Raw genomic sequence first — 16,014 nt, 5'->3', positions numbered from 1 at the left:
GTGCGTGCACACACAATGATGAATGCCCTCAAGGATGGGATGGAGAGACACTGCTGTGTGAGGGAGCCAGACTGGGAGCTGCTAGTCCTGTCCTGATTTTTTACAATAATCCTCTCTGGAGTGATAGGCATGGTCCCCTAAGATATCTATTAACTCCTGAGGGCACCGCATCTGGTGACCCCATGCTTCTCTGTTCTAGGATTTAAAAAGATGTGTCGGCAAGTACATTCATAGGCATGCACTTGTCCATGGAAACTAGTAAAGGGCATTAAGTCCCCAGGACTTGGGGCTCAAAGACATCCCATCAGTGCTGGCAACCTCTGCACTCTGATCCTCTGCAAGAGCAGCAAGTGATCTTAGTCCCTGAGCCATCTCACCAGTCCATAGGTTACGTAGTTCTAGAAGGACTTGGCATGTCCAACGTGTTAAGTCTTGTCCAAGCAAAACCATTTCCAGTGTGCTTGGAGTTGTCTTCATGATCAGTAAAATATGCAACAGAAAAGTACAGAGAGGGGCTCAGCTGAGTGGGGAGGGAGGAAGATCTGGACAAAATTACCTAATACTTGCTTGATAAATACACCTTCATTGAGATCCTGACGGTTTTCCATAGTCCACACGACCTACCCTCTAAAACCAGCACCTGCCTCCACGTGGTGATTGAGGATTACTAAAGTAATTAGTGCAGTGTATATGAAGTTGCACAGTGAGCTCCCAGTGAGGTCTGATGACAGCTAGTGAGCTACCTGCTTGTCCATCCCTAGTGTCTCCAGTCCCCCAGCATTGCTAACACTGCACACAAAAGCATGGTCCCGCTTTGGTGCTGTCTGAAAGCATGGCTTCCTAAACACAGCCATGAGACAGCATGCCTTTCTCCATGACTATGCCCAGGGCTGTCTCTGGCTGTCTCACATCTGTGAGCCAAGAGGTACCAACTATGTCTAGAGATTCATCCTAGAAGCACTAGGCAGTTCTTTCTGGTCCCAAAGATGTGGTGACAGCTGAGGGTCTCCTGAGTTGTACGTGTACCTGACTTGATTGAGAAGCACTTTCTCAGAGGGTAGTGGTAGAAAATGTGGGCACACTCAAAGGAAGAGAGATTTCAAAGGCATAAAAAGAACTACACAATGTACTTTGAAACCATAATTCTTAGGCTCAGGAATAACAGTTACAGGCATCTAGAGACAGACAAGAGTGAGGTCAGGCCAGGCTTGATAGAGTCAGACTTGGGTGACTTGGGCAAGGCTGGGCCAAGGAGGATTCTCTGGAAGGGTGCAGGGTCTACACTTGAGGTCATGGCAGTGGTGATCCTTGTGATTTTAGCAAAACTTGTGAAGCTCCCTACTTTACTACGACCTCTGGGTTTTTCTGTTGCTTGTGGCTTGATGCAATTCCTTTTGGATTCATACTATATATATTTCCCTTTCAGAAAACATCTTTTTAACAAAACTCTAGATATCAAATCAATAGATATTCCTGTGATAGTCTATCTCTTTTGTTTATATAGGCAGATAGCAATGTGGCGAACTTGCGGCCACTTCCTCACAGGCTCAACACACATCTTCCCAAGCACTTCTCAGGGCCTTCTCATCCTGACACAGCTCCCACTGTGCCCAGGAAAACACTCTGACACAATCATTTCTTCAGGTTCCATTTTCTCACAAAATATCCTTCACAACTTGTTGGGAGCCGACTCCTAGCAGAAAACAGCTATCATCTTTGCATCCATCTCAGGCCATATACCCTGACAAGAGACTTGTTTTCAACAGCTTACATAGTGGCGCCCCACATTGGGTGCCACTATGTAACAACTCATTCTGCCCCACATTGGGCGCCACTATGTCATGATCTGTTCTGCCCCACATTTGGGGGCCACTTTGTCCCAGCCCAAGCTGCTGCTCCAATCTGCAGGGTCAGGGTCTAGCAAGAGAGAGTGGGGATGGCAAGGTAAGAGACTCAAAGAATGGAAGCAAGACAGAGTCTGTTCAAGTACCCCTTATTGAAAGGAAATCATGGGTATATATAAGCATAAGCAGGGGAATGCATCTGAAGACACTTTACCACGTGTACCTTGCAGCTGGGGGCACTAAACAACAAAACATGTGAGAAAAACAAGATGTTTATCAGAGTGTGCTCAGCTGTTGTAGGCTGTTGAAAACAAGTCTTTTGTCAGGGTATATGGCCTGAGATGGCTGCAAAGATGATAGCTGCTTTCTGCTAGGAGTCAGCTCCCAACAACAACTATTTCTTGGGTCTGACATACAATCAAAGATCACAGAATGACTGGTGTTACCCTAATCAGCCTGTTTTGTGATCCAACTTTTGTTTGAGAATTTTTGGACTCTCCTCACCTACCAAACAGAAGCGTTTAATCCCAAGAGTAGCTCTAAGAAGACCAGTCACTTTAGAGCCACTGAAGAATTAAATGTAGCTCACTGAAAAAGGCAGACGTTGAGTAGAAAACATTTGGCTACTTGACCATTAAAGCTACTGGGGTGACCTGATTAAAGTCCTATTTGTCCTTATTAGATGGTCCACATCTAGGATCACATGATTTCTAAGCTATAACAGTCATAAGAATAAAACTTGATACCTCTTCTAGCTGCACAGTGTTTCATGTGTAGACAGCAAAACATGTCTGTTCTGTACTCTTGAGCTGATGTACTTTGAACAGCAGCAACTGTGTTCTGCTCGTGTTTCGCACAATTCCTAGCTGCCTAGGATTTCTCTAGATAGGTTTGAGTCCTGGTCCTTAGGGAGGAAGTGATGCTTTGTCTGTACTGGAAAACCCAGCTTCCACACTTGGTCTGAAAGGTGGACTATAGGAAGAACAGAGACTGTAATTCAAGGTGACAGGGCTGTGGGTGTGGATTTCAGAAGGCCACGCTGCAGCAGACCAAGCAGACAGTGGTCCAGGCAACAAGTCAGGATGCTCAAATGTGTTCCACATTAACCCAAGTGGAACTTGGACATGACCTTCTTCATTTTGGTAGAGACACGACCTTCTTCATTTTGGTAGACAGTATTTGTTGAATGGCTAATAGAGAAGCTCCATACAGAACCTTTCCGAAGGCTAGTACTGAGAGTATTAAAGGAAACCAAAGGATTGACCAGGAAACTAGAAGAGAGACAGCGCCTGTGAGGAAGCACAGGACAGGCCACTGCAAGGCCCTGCTCTACCGTCTCCTCAGTCTCTACTTTCAGGGTCCTCTTCAGGGTTTCCCAGACCAATTGTAGGACAGTAGCACCTAGCTACTATTCAAAGAAACCAGGGCATCGCTGGGGTGGGGTAGGGGTGGGGCTTTGGTAGGAGAGGCCATGGTGCTCCCAAAGTCTATTCTTTGGCCTGGTAGCTTCAAATGTGCATATTAATTCATTCATTCATTCATATTCTCTCTCTCTCTCTCTCTCTCTCTCTCTCTCTCTCTCTCTCTCTCTCTGATACATAGTTCCACACAGGGATGGCCTGGAAGTGATCAGGATTGTGAGAGGGCAACCTTTACCTGTCCATCACTCCCCCTCAGAGCGCCTTCCCCAGGGACCCTCCCCGCAGCCACCTCCTTGCCTCATTCCCTTTTGTTTGCTGGGCCTGCAGCTGATGCACAGTAGCCAAAGGCTGCCAGCAAACACACATTTATTCTCTCATAGCTCTGGAGACCAGAAGCCTGGAACCAAGATGTGGGCAGAACTGTGCTCCGGAGGTATCCGAAGGGGCATCCTGCTGCCTCTTCCAGCCTTTGGGAGCCACCTGGCTTACTTCTTCCTCCCCTTCCTCCTTCCCCACTCCTCCTCCTCCCCTTTCTCCTTTTCCTTCCATTCCTTCTTTCCCACTCCTCCTCCTCCCCTCACTCCTCCTCCTGTCCCTCTTATCCCCATATGTCTCTTATAAGGACACCAGAAAAATGCACAGTAATCTATCTCAAGATCAGGAACATACTTCAGCCTGTAGAGGTCTTTCACTAGCAGCCCAGGAAGGGTCGGGGGTGGGGTGGGGTAGAGGGCAACTTAGTCACTACCTTTGACCTGCCTGCTGAACTGATCACAGAGGAACTGATCCACAGCTCCTAGGAGCCACACCTAGCCTCTCCTGAGTATTAGGGTTGAGACATGGCCACACCCCTCTAGATCTCTATCTCCTACAGCAAGTGGATGAACATCTGGAAGTCCCAGTTTCCTTGTTGGTAAGATGGCTGAAAACAGTGTCTATTCCCAGGGTATTGTTAGACATTGATGAGAAACTCCATCTGTCTGAAAGCGGGCCTTCCTGGCAAAAAGCACACACACCAGCAAAGTGTCTTCTCTGTTCCCAGCAGCCTCCCTGCTTTTCCCCGTCCTCAGCCTACCCTAGACAGATACCCTAAGTGGTAGGTGGCCCGTTGGAGGAGCTGTCTGGGGACCACTCGCTGTGGCCACCTGCTCTGGATTTCCTCCACCAAGTGAGACATCGATGTTCCAGAAAGAACACTGCGAATCCGGTTTGTTCTCTGAAATTTCAGCTCTAATTGCTTCAGGCTGAGCCCACACGGGCTGAGATCGTTTCTCATCTTGTTCTTTTCTGCTCCACAGGGCCAAGCCTTAATCTCAGCCAGACCGTTCCATTACACAGAAAAGAACTGGCCAAGCAGGGAGGTCGAGGTCCTTAGCACTCAGGCAAGAAACTGCTCCAGGGTGAGAGTTTCTTCCTTTCCTGCCCCTCAGCTTCTCTTTCCTGGCTGGGGAAACTGACTGGAAACAAGTCAGAGCCAGTAACAGATAGATCTGGCTTTTCCCCGAGAGCAGACACACAGGCGAGCTCGTGGCACTGGAGGGCCTGGTAAATGCGGGGCCATTTGCGCTCGGGCATCTTCCAGCAAGGCTTTCTTCGCACTGACAATAGTCTGGGGGGAGAGGACAAGGGTGAGGTGTTGGAAGACTGGCAGCTAGAGTCCCCCCACTGAGCACGTCAGCCTGCCTTGGGAATCCATATGTCTGTGTTATCCCTTTCCCTGGACTGTCTCTCACCAAGTCTTTCCTTCTGGCCATTTCTAGGCACCTTGGAAAACCAACTACCTCCACTGTTACAATTCATTTCTTGTTCTAATGGTTCACAACCCAACACCACTTCAGTTACACTGAACCACTCAAAGTCAGAATGGCCCCTCGTCTCTCCTCCTCGAGGGCTTTGCTCTTTCATATTCTTACCTCTGGACTTTTTAGTTTTTAAAAATATTTTTATCTCATATGCGTGGGTGTTTTGCTTGCAAGTGTGTCTGTGCAGTCTGTGTGTGTGTGTGTGTGTGTGCAGTTCCGAGGAATCCAGAAGACCCCCATGGAACTTGATTACAGATAGTTTTGAGTTGCCGTGTGGGTGCTGAGAACTGAACTTGGGTCCTCCAACAGAGCCACAAGTGCTTTTAACCAAAGTCACCCTTTTGCCACACCCCCTTTATTTTCAATTGTGATATTAAATACATTGTATAAGATACTTGAACCAAATACATATTTCATACATTGACACTGCTGTGCAACCACCATCACTATTCATTTCCAGAACTTTCAGTTTTCTGAGACAGGGTCTCATGCAGCCCAAGGCTAGCCTCTGGTCTTTTCAACTCCCTATATAGCTGAGGGTGACCTTGAACTCCGTTTTTCCTGGCTTTGCCTCCCAAGTGCCAGGGCTATATCTACATTCCACCATGGTCAGCTTCTAAACGCGTCCACCTCACAAAATTGAAAACATATGCATTAAGCAACATCCCTTTGTTCCCTTCTCCTCAGCCCCTAATGGCAGCCATTTTACTTTGACTCTGAGAATCTGACTGCTCTGGGTACCTCGTGCCTCAGAATCAGGCAGTATTTGTCATTTTGCAACTGGTTTGTTTTACTTAGCACAACATCCTCAGGCTCATACGCGTGGCAGCATTTCTGTCTCCTTCTAAAACCCCTTTCAAGTGGCCACACCCTAATATCCACACTAATATTTTTCATGCATCAGCATGAATTCCCTCTCTCCAAACACTCTCCCATCATCCACTGCACCAATGTTCCCATGATGCTTCATACTCCTCCCATCATGCAAAAGCAGTGCATGAAACAATGGAGGCTGGCAACCGATCTTTTTTTTTTTTTCAGGACAGACTCCTCTCTGTGGGTGTGTTCCGTTTTTTTTTTTTAAAGATTTATTTATTTTATATATGTGAACACACTGTCAATGTCTTCAGACACACCAGAAGAGGGTGTCGGACCCCATTACAGATGGTTGAGAGCCACCATGTGGTTTCTGGGAATTGAACTCAGGACCTCTGGAATAGCAGTCAGTGCTCTTAACCGCTGAACCATCTCTTTAGCCCCCCTGTCCAAGTGTTTTATTAAAGAGTAGTGTAGGCATAGAGCAGCCCTCAACACACATTGTGAGGTGAGTTTTAACAAAACCTGGAATGCTCAGGGGAATGAGGGGTGCTTAACCCTGCTTCCTACAACATGGTTTGTCTCTGGAGCTCTGCTGCCATCTTGGTCCCGTGTACTCTGTCCTGTGTTCTCTGTCCTGCTATTCTACTTCCCTCTTTACTCTGTGCATATCCTTTCGGGCCATCTGCTCACCTCCCTGGTACCATCTCTCTGGAAACAATTCCTGTACCTCACCTCACCCCGCTGAGACAGGGAAGCAACATCTCTCAGACATCTTCCCACCATTCTGTTTAAACTTTAAAGCGACCCCAGGCAACAAGCTCCTCAGTGAGTTGCCCTAGCGCCAACCCTGGGGCTGCATTCTGCAGGCAAGCTTGCTTGCAACCATCTGCCTCTTGCCCAAGGCATCCTTATGTTTAAAGCAGGTACAGTCTGTTTTCTTTTTATGTTCAGAGAAAGCCCAAGGCTTGGTCTCAGAGGAGAGCTGTGCCTGGCCACCTACTAGTGATTTAACTTCAGGTAAGCAGCATGGCCTCCCTGAGCCTCAGTTTCCTTTTCTATAGAGATCCCCAGTGGGGTGTCTCCAGTAATATGATGAAAACTGAACAAAGTCTTATTGAATTTCCTGCCTAAATGTCTGAGGTGGTCTCCTCATGGGGGCCTCATTGACACAGTGGAGAGAGGAGTGGCTTGTCCTACGGGCTGTAGATGAGGTCTTCCCCTCCCCAACCTATGATCTCTCTTGCTTTCTACATATAGTCAACCTACACAAGGAAAACATGATTTGACTTCCAGAGAATCAGTTACAAAAAGAATCACTGCAGTAGATGCTTTCTAAAAGGACCTGGTGGTCTGAGTGACTCCATTAATACCCTCCCCACAAATGCTCGACAGCCCTGTGAATGCTCCCTTGTGCTAGACAGCAACGGCAGCCTTCTACCTAACGGGAAAAGGTGCGCCCTTAGCCAGAACCAGCTGTGTTTGTTTGCACATCTGCTCATGCCTCTTGGACACTGATGGTGATTATAAATTTATCTGAACAAAGAGAAAATTACATTAATGTGAGAATAATGAGAAAAACAAAGAAGCCCTTGCTAGGGCTGAAGACGCTCAGCTGGCAGATGATGGAGAACTGAGGATGAACAATGGTTTGGGGAAATTCTAGAAACTGGGATGGAGACGGTGCTTCCATGCTTTGTGGATGTCTGCTTCACTTCTGTAAAAGCAGAAATCAAAGTTCACGTATGGTGCATTGAACGTCTAAAGACCACTGAGTGAATGTGCACTCTTCATGTTGCAGATCGAAATGGCATGTTGACAGAAAATGTGTATTGTTTCTAATGCTTCCTGCCTTAAAAGGCATCCATTTTAAAATTCACCCAACAACCATCAGGGTTGATGGGGTAGGACCTACCCAAAAGGCCCACTGTCCCCTCCGTCTTCCCCCTGCGTGCCTCACTCTTCACATTCTGCCCATTTTATCCTTGTGATAAGCAAGCACAGAGAATCAAATCCAATCCTAAATTTAGAGCTAACTCCCTGTCCCCCCACCCTGTATTAACACCGTCTGGACAGAAGAGAGTCAAACAGCACCCATCGTTGTGGCTTCTTGCTGTACTTGCTCTTAGTCACATTTGGACGTTTCCCACCTCCTGTCCTGCATCAGTGTCTTTGAGGAGAGAGGCAACTGGAGGCAAAAGAGGGCCTGAGGAGGTATATAAAGTACAGGGCTCAGAAGGGCGGTGGTGGTGCACACTTTTAATCTCAGCACTTGGGAGGCAGAGGCAGGAGGATCTCTGTGAGTTTGAGGCCAGCCTGGTCTACAGAATGAGATCCAGGACAGCCAACTCTACCTGTCTTGAAAAACAAAAACAAAAAAGCAGGGCTCAGTCTGCAGCTGCAGGCCACCTTGCTAACTGAATTGGTCCAGGATGGAGATGGCAATGATGTCAGTGGCCAGGGAAGAAGCCTCCTGTTTCCAGTCTCCAACGCTCACACCACACTCCAGTACACTATCACATCTGACATCTTACTGTATCCCATACCTTCTTGGGAGATCTCCAAGTATACAGACAGGAAGTTGAAATGATTCATCGTCACGGTTACTAAATTCCAAGTCTGTGTTGTTTTCCCATAAATGAGCTATTTGGCCCAGACAAACTTTGGCTTTGTGGCTTCCAGACACCTGGCATGATACATCACGGTGGGCAGAGCTTCTGGGTGACAGACCCTCGAATTCTACAAGCACCCAAAGCATTTTATATTCTTAGCTTCTGGGACAGAGCTTGCTACTTGTCTACCAGAACCCCTTTCTCAACCCCCTCTCCTGGGACACGGCCTCAGTTGTGACCGGCTGTGGGCATGTGACTATGTGCTGCCCCTTAAGAAGTGAGCAGAAGTAAGCAGACACTCCTAGAATATGACAAAACACATGCGGAGCCAGCTGGAAAGTATAAGCCCTGCATCCCCAACTCCCCATTCCCCTGTTTGTACTTTCAGGAATGTCGGTGGAAGGCAAGGGGTCCCTGTAGCTGTCTTTACCACTACACAATTGTGCAGATGGAAATAGTCTGTCTGTACAGGGAAGGAACTTGGGCTCTTGAAGAACATGGTGAGGATGGAGCCACCACTCATCCAGGCACTAAACCTGAATTCTATGGTGAGAGGACCATCAGAGGATGTGGAAGGGGCTATTTCTTTGGGTCTCTTGGTGACCGAGACCTAGAGAGGAACATCTCAGGAAACTGGAGGGGAGCGCTCTGCTTCTCTGGAATCTCCCCTCACCTAGTGCATAGGGACCTGGAGTGCATGTGGGGTTTTGAGGTAGCCTGGGATTTGTAGCTTTGGAGGCCCTGGGTCCTTCATCCTCACCCCAGGCCCCCAGAAAGCCAGAAGGGCTATATGGGGTACCTATGTGAGAGATGGTGAGGCCACAACTGCCTTGTGGGATGCCAAGGCAGGCAACCCCTGCTACAGAGCTGTTGGCAAAGACAAATGGATAGGCCTTGGACATGGGCAGTAGCCTGATAAAATAGGGTGTGTATGTTAAAACACATAGGTAAGATGCTCAGTGGGTGACATTTGAGTAGTGACCTCAGTTATACTCACAGGCTGGGGGAGCTTTGTGACAAATAACACAGAAACAGAGGGCTAGCAGGCCTCAGCCAAGGACTGGCTGCATTCTTTGGAGGTAGAAGTGAAGGAGGGGGCGGCTCCTTGGACCCACCTGATTGTCCAGACTCACCTGCCATGGCAAAACGCAGACCATCGGCTTGAATCTGCTTTCGCCTCCGCTTCAACAATGGGACCTTCTGGGGAGGGAGGACTACAGCTCTTTTCAGTCTGGAGGAAGAAGACAGAGAAGAGAGAGCAGAAGCCATGACCACTTTGGTAACAGGGACCAAGAGCCAACAGTGGGGGAGCGTGCCTTTTCCCTGTTAGAACAAGACTCAGGCTGGCTGAACTGGACAGAGGACAGAACTTCCCATGGAGCCTTTGTGCTGTGTCCCACTACCAGCTGGTATGTGGCATTTTCCTGTGAGCTCTCTTAACATCTAGTCAACTCACTTTAGCTATGGTTGTATGAAATCTCTTAACATCTTGGAAGAGGTGCTATCAACATCCAGAGCCCAGTGAACACATTAAGTTTTTCGTGAACAGAAAATAAGACAAGCACATAGTTTTTAAGGCTGGAAAGAAACTTCTAGATTACCTAAGACACCCTCCATTTCGTAGCTCAGCAGGAGGGACTGCTGGAGATCACATGACTAGTGAATGAATCTGAGCTTGGGGTCCTCTCACAAACAGCAATGCAATACCTTATTCTGCAATTTTACTGTTTGGATTCCTGGTTCAATCACATCCTATAAGGGCTTGGAGTTTTGTTTTCTGTCCCCTTTATCTTAGAAGTAACTTTGTGGTGTTTGGGATGAGATACCCCCCATAGTCTTGTTTCGATTGTGGTTTCTGTACCTGCAATGGAACATCATGACTAACACAAACTGGAGATGAAAGGGTTTATTTGGCTAAGACTTCCATATCGTATCAAAAGGAAGTCAGGACAGGGACTTTTGCCTGCTTTTGGGACTCTCTTTACTCCTACTGGATTGTCCTGTCCAGCCTTAATATGAAGGTGTGGGAAAACTCTGCTAATTAAGGTTGAAGTCCACCATGTCTGGTTAACCTCTGAGCTCAGTCATTATGGAAGATTCCCTTCATTGGCAGGGTTTCCCCTTCTCTGGGAATTCAAAACCCCACAGACATGTCTCTACTTGAGGAATGTCACATAGCCTCAGTTAGATTATAGGATCAACTTCCCTTTTCCTGATAAGAACCCATTCAGCAAGCACCTGAGATCCCTGAAATGCTTCTTTCTCCATGCTAATGAGGCATCAGTACCCTAAGCCTTCAGCCAATGATCTGTGCCCATCCTAAATGTTTCTACCCACCATTCCCTAGAACTTTATAAACCTTGAATCACCCAAAGCAAAGTAGATCTGTCTCTTGGCAGCTGGTCCCAATGTGGTCATTCACCATATGTACTCACATTTTGTACTTCCAAAACATCAAAGCCGCACATACCTCCTCATCTGCCCCCCTCCCCCCCATCATTGTCTCTGCTCCATTTGCCCTCGGGACCATAGTGGCTGATGATCCATGAGGGCAGGGAGAACAACATGAGGGGATGTACATGATCTTATTGCAACTTGACATGCCATGTTTGATTGCTATCCCTGGGAAGCTTGCCTTTTTCCAAAGGGAAACAGAGGAAAAGTGGATGTGGGGGAGGGGGAAGGTGAGGAGTAAGGGCCTTAGAGGAGAGGAGAGGAGGGAAAACTATGGCTGGGGTGTAATATATGAGAGAAGAATGAAAAAAGTTTCATAGTCTTTACAAAATCAAACACCTTAAAATTCAGTCTTTTAAAAAAAAAATCAGAAGTTTCTCTTTAAAACCTAAAAATCATTTATAAAGTTCAGTCTCTCAACTGTGGGCTCCTGTAAAATCAAAAATAAAGGAAATATTTCCTTATTTCAAGATGGAAGAGCCAATCACAATCAAATAAAAGCAAAACCAAACTCCAACAGTGTAGGTAACTCAATATCCAGTGTCTGGATCACTCATAATCCTCTGGCCTCCTCCAAAGGGCTTGGGTCACTTCTCTGGCTCAGCCCTCTGCAGCACACAGGTGAAATGGGGATATCTGGTTTTGTTGGAGATTCAATGGTGTCATGTGATGTTTTTCAGGAAGCTGTCTTATGAGAGGATGTTTTGTTGAAGCAGACACGTGAGAGGATATTTTGCTGAGAACAGACATTTGGTGTTTTGCTGGAAACTGTCTGGTGAAAAGGCATGTGATATTTTGCTGGTTTGCTTGAGAGGATGTGTGATATTTGGAAAGAGTATAACCCAACAGACAGTGGACAACACTCTGGCATTGGTTCGACTTGCTAGTCTTTGCTAACAATGCTGTGACATCGGTTTGCCTTGCCTTATTCACTGGTCTCTGCTTGGTGTGAAGTTGTAGAGAGAAGCACACCAAAGAACTTCTGATGGTGCTCTGGCTGCTTCTTGTCACTTTGGCAGACGCATGCCAATCAGTGGGGCCTTGTGGTTTCTTCTGGATTGAGCCGTTGCTGCTTATTTGTGTTTGGTGTTTTGCTAGTGGAGTAGATTACAGGCAATGAAGACTGGAAATGCCCCAATGTGGAGAGGTCTTGGGGCTGCTTCTAGAAATTTGGTAAGAATTTGACTTTGGGCCAGGACATGGAAGTAGGCTCAGGCAGGAATTTGACACTGGACTAGGACAAGGAAGTAGGCTCAAGATCTTGATCATCTTGATAAGTCCCTGAAGACCACAGGATTTTGTTTATTGCCTTGTTTGTTCCTTGACCTAGAACTGACCTTATTCTTTGCATGTACTTAGAATGGTATAAAAGCAGACTGGAGACGAATAAACCCGCTTCAGCCTCAGCACTGGCTGGAGTCATGTTATAGTGTTGTCTGTCTTTTTCTTTTCAATCCTCAATTCCTCCCTTGAGATCCTGTTGATTGACTGAGCCAGCGTGGTCACCCCAAGGAACCACTTCTAAACAGGTCCACATCCCCCTTGTCTGATTAGCCATTTTACTCCCCTACCTTTGGTCAATTGGGCTATAAGGGTGGTTGAAATGTTTAAGAACCTTTATTAAAGGTTTTGAAAAATATAAGCCTACACACACAGCTAGTCTTCTAGGCTCAGGCTAGTTCCACTTCACACCTGCTGGTATTTGTTGTGGTCATCTCATTGTACTGGCATCTCCAAAGCTGCTGGAGTCCCTTGCTGGAACTGGGCTGTACTTTCAACAATAGCCCCTCCTGGCCCTTCACAGACTCCAGGCCTGCCACACATTGCCAAGCCTAGGCTGCTTTCCTTCATGCTTTCAAAATCAGTACCACCTAAGTGATTCTCACACTACCAAGTCTGGCTGCCCACATGAGGTGTACAAAGTTTGCTGCTTCTGAACACAGCTTCTGTGTGCTGACCCTGAGGAAACATGTTCCAGAAGATTTCACCTCAAGAATGCTGGTCTCATGACAGCTGATTCTTTAGTCTTAGCTAACCGGAACCACAAATTCTCAACTCAAAATAGCAAATGGCCCTGACAGAGTCTTTAAACTTTCCTCTGAAACTTTTGAGCCAGACCTTCATCTTCAGTGCTCTCAACATTCTTAGCGTCCAATACTCAATGGTTTTTCCAACCCAAAGTTCCAAAGTCCTACCACAGTCTTCTCCAAAACACAATCAGGTCTGTAACAGCAATACCCTACTTTTGGTACCAACTAGTCTTAGTTAGGGTTTTTATTGCTTGATGAAATGCAATGACCAAAAGACAAGTTGGAGAGGAAAGGGTTTGTTTGACTTACAGTTCCACTGTTCATCACCAAAGGAAGTCAGAACAAGAACTCAAACAGGGCAGGGTCCTGGAAGCAGGAGCTGATGCAGAGGGGTGCTGCTTACTGGCTTGCTCAGTCTACCTTCTTGTAGAACTCAGGACCATCAGCCCAGGGATGGCACCACCACCAATAGGCTGGGCCCTCCCCCATGAATCACTAATTAAGAAACTGCCCTACAGGCTTGCCTTACAGCCAGATCTCATGGAGACATTTTCCATTTTCTCAATTGAGCCCCCTTCCTTTCAGATGATGCTAGCTTGTGTCAAGTTGACCTAAAACTAGCCAAGACAGTCCCCCGTTGGTGGTGCTGCTTGGGAGTCTTAGGAGCTGTAGCCTTCTTGAAAGAAGAGTGTCACTGGAAGTGGGCTTTGAGTGTTTAAAGACTGGTGACATTTCTAGTGTACTCTCTTGGCTTGGGGCTTGCAGAGTCTCAACCCATTTCCATCGCTCCCTCTCTGAGTCAGTTTTTAGAGTGTGAGCTCTCAGCTTCTGCTCAGGTATCACAGGATTTGCTACCATATCTCCCTGGCTTGAGGGACCCTTATCGTATACAAGATCAAAATCACTCAGAAAGACTTAGTTCACCCTCGGAGAGCAAGCAGCACACTATAAATTACAGTACCATGATTTTGTTACTCTGAGCATCCTGCTTCCTTCATCCTTCTTCCTGCCTTACTGTTCTCCTTTCTTTGTCTCCTCTTCCTCCCACTATGTCCTCCAGAACTCTCCCCATGAACCTGAATTTTGATTTCTCCCTAGATCTGTCTCTGAGCTAAGAACTGGCTGGGGCTTTGTCATTTTCTCCCCTCTTTCTCCTTTCTCTCTTCCTACCTCCGCCTGAGCTTTTGTTTGCTAAATTGCGGGCCTATCAGAATTAATGAACACATTAGAGTTTTCCATATTGAATGCTAGCTGAAACGACTGTGTTTCTAAATCAGCCAACAGTGCATGCCACATTCTGAGTCTCCCCAGACTGCTGCTGTGATATCTATCATTCCATAACCTTGAGAACACGACTGCAGAGGAGCTTCAGGTGACACAGAAGCTGTTCCTGGCATGTGCTTGCCTGGATCCTTTGTTTCTATTTTTGAACACCTCTGGGGCTCTAAGTTGGAGTCGGTAGCTTGGTTATACTGGAAGATCTGTATTCTGTGAGGCTGCCAAGAGAAAAACCAAAGACATGATGATTCTGCTGGCAGAGCAGGTGTCCTGCTTTGAGTTGTGACACAGCTGGCAAGCAATAGCTCACAAAATGACCTTCTTTTCAATTTATTAAAGGGCAAGCATTTCTTGGAAATGCATATATTTCATGGGAGCTCTAAATCAAGGTTGCATCTCCCAGGGTCCTCTCCAAATCTCTTGCTCTGACGTTGATTCTCATGGAGTTGGGCATTAAGCGGGTCGTAGCTGCCACTCAGTTATTAGATGCTTTTCAATGCATCTCAGAATAGGAAGTGTGGGCTGAGGGTGCAGGGTCTGCCCTTCTCAGATTTGACACTAGCGTTAAGCATGCTGCTGTGTTCTAAGGCCAGGGATAGCTGCCTTTCTATAGGAGAAAGGGGAAAAGGACACAGAGATCCTGTCCTTTATCTTACAAATGAATCACATATCTGCCTGGTCCAGATCAGTGCCGTTGCCCAGGATGGAGGAGACACACTCTCCTTGTCCTGTTGCCTTGGGTCACCAGATCATGCTTTGACTTTCTTAGCCTGTGTGTGCATCCTGCTGATCAGCAGAGAACCCATAAAGGAAGCACAAATGTTTGGTTCAGACACCAACCTCAAACAGGACCTTCTCCTCTGTCACGTGGCTCTGCTCCTGCCGTCCTCCTGAGCATCCAGCAGGAACATCTGTTTCCAGTACCAGGTGGGTAGGCATGCTCCGAGGGTCTGTCAGAATTTCAAAAGGGACCCTTGGGTGACCCCAGGAGTCAGGAGTGAAAACATCCCAGGGACGATTCTGCCCAAAGGTCCCTGGAGGGATAAAGACAAATGAGCATACGTATATAGACCACAATGGGAACTGGTAACCTGTCTTCTAACCAGAGGGAAGCCTACTGCTAACATGGGGAGATCTCCTTAAGATTGGCAAGGCCACCTCAGTCCAGCTAAGCTCTTCCCTGGTAGCTTTATAGCAAACAGACAGCTAACCCTTGAAAGAGAATCCTAGAAAGCCTCCTACTATGTAGGCGCAGGCTACTCAATAATGTACTAAGAACTTGAAAGATAAATTCAACCAGACACAGATCTATTTCAAGAAACACAAGCTATGGGGTCAAGACGGCATACTCAGAAAGACCATACAGTCTTTCTGTTGTAATAAATATTTAGTAATCCTGGCACTGGGTTTCTACCTGCCTTAGACCAGTTATGTTCCTGGATAAAGGACACACACACAGCGTTTATATCTTAATATGCTTTAAGCAGCACAGTAGCTGGGCAGCTGCCTACCCTCCATGCTGTTAGAATTCACCTTCCTATCCATAACCTAAGTTATTACTGTGTTTCATCTGGGCTGCTCGCAACTCCAATTGGCCAGCCCACAGTGCCCCATTTTTATGGCTCAGCTCACCCATGGCGGTTCTCCTTTCTCCTCCCCTGAATCTTCTTCTATCCCATGGTGGCTTCTTCTCCTTCCTTACTTGTCTAATTTCTTTCTTTCTTTCTTTCTTTCTTTCTTTCTTTCTTTCTTTCTTT

General features: G+C 46.8%; 1 protein-coding gene across 1 annotated transcript in view; it reads right to left on the bottom strand.

Moving 5' to 3' along the window:
• Nucleotides 1–4,636: 4,636 nt before the first annotated feature.
• The window catches only part of LOC114631420 (WD repeat-containing protein 49-like), a 120,000-nt gene continuing 108,622 nt past the window's right edge, over nt 4,637–16,014 (bottom strand). Inside the window, exons 27-29 of the mRNA XM_028779753.1 lie at nt 15,098–15,291; nt 9,629–9,726; nt 4,637–4,874 (exon numbers count right to left, since the gene is read on the bottom strand). Of these exons, the coding sequence (XP_028635586.1) occupies nt 4,637–4,874; nt 9,629–9,726; nt 15,098–15,291 (530 nt within the window). The remainder of the gene's footprint in view (nt 4,875–9,628; nt 9,727–15,097; nt 15,292–16,014) is intronic.

The sequence above is a fragment of the Grammomys surdaster genome, unplaced genomic scaffold, assembly GCF_004785775.1.
Source record: "Grammomys surdaster isolate TR1022 unplaced genomic scaffold, NIH_TR_1.0 362, whole genome shotgun sequence".
Taxonomy (NCBI): Eukaryota; Metazoa; Chordata; class Mammalia; order Rodentia; family Muridae; genus Grammomys; species Grammomys surdaster.
The sequence above is the reverse complement of the archived record's forward strand: the minus strand, read 5'-3'. Positions and strand labels throughout refer to the sequence as shown.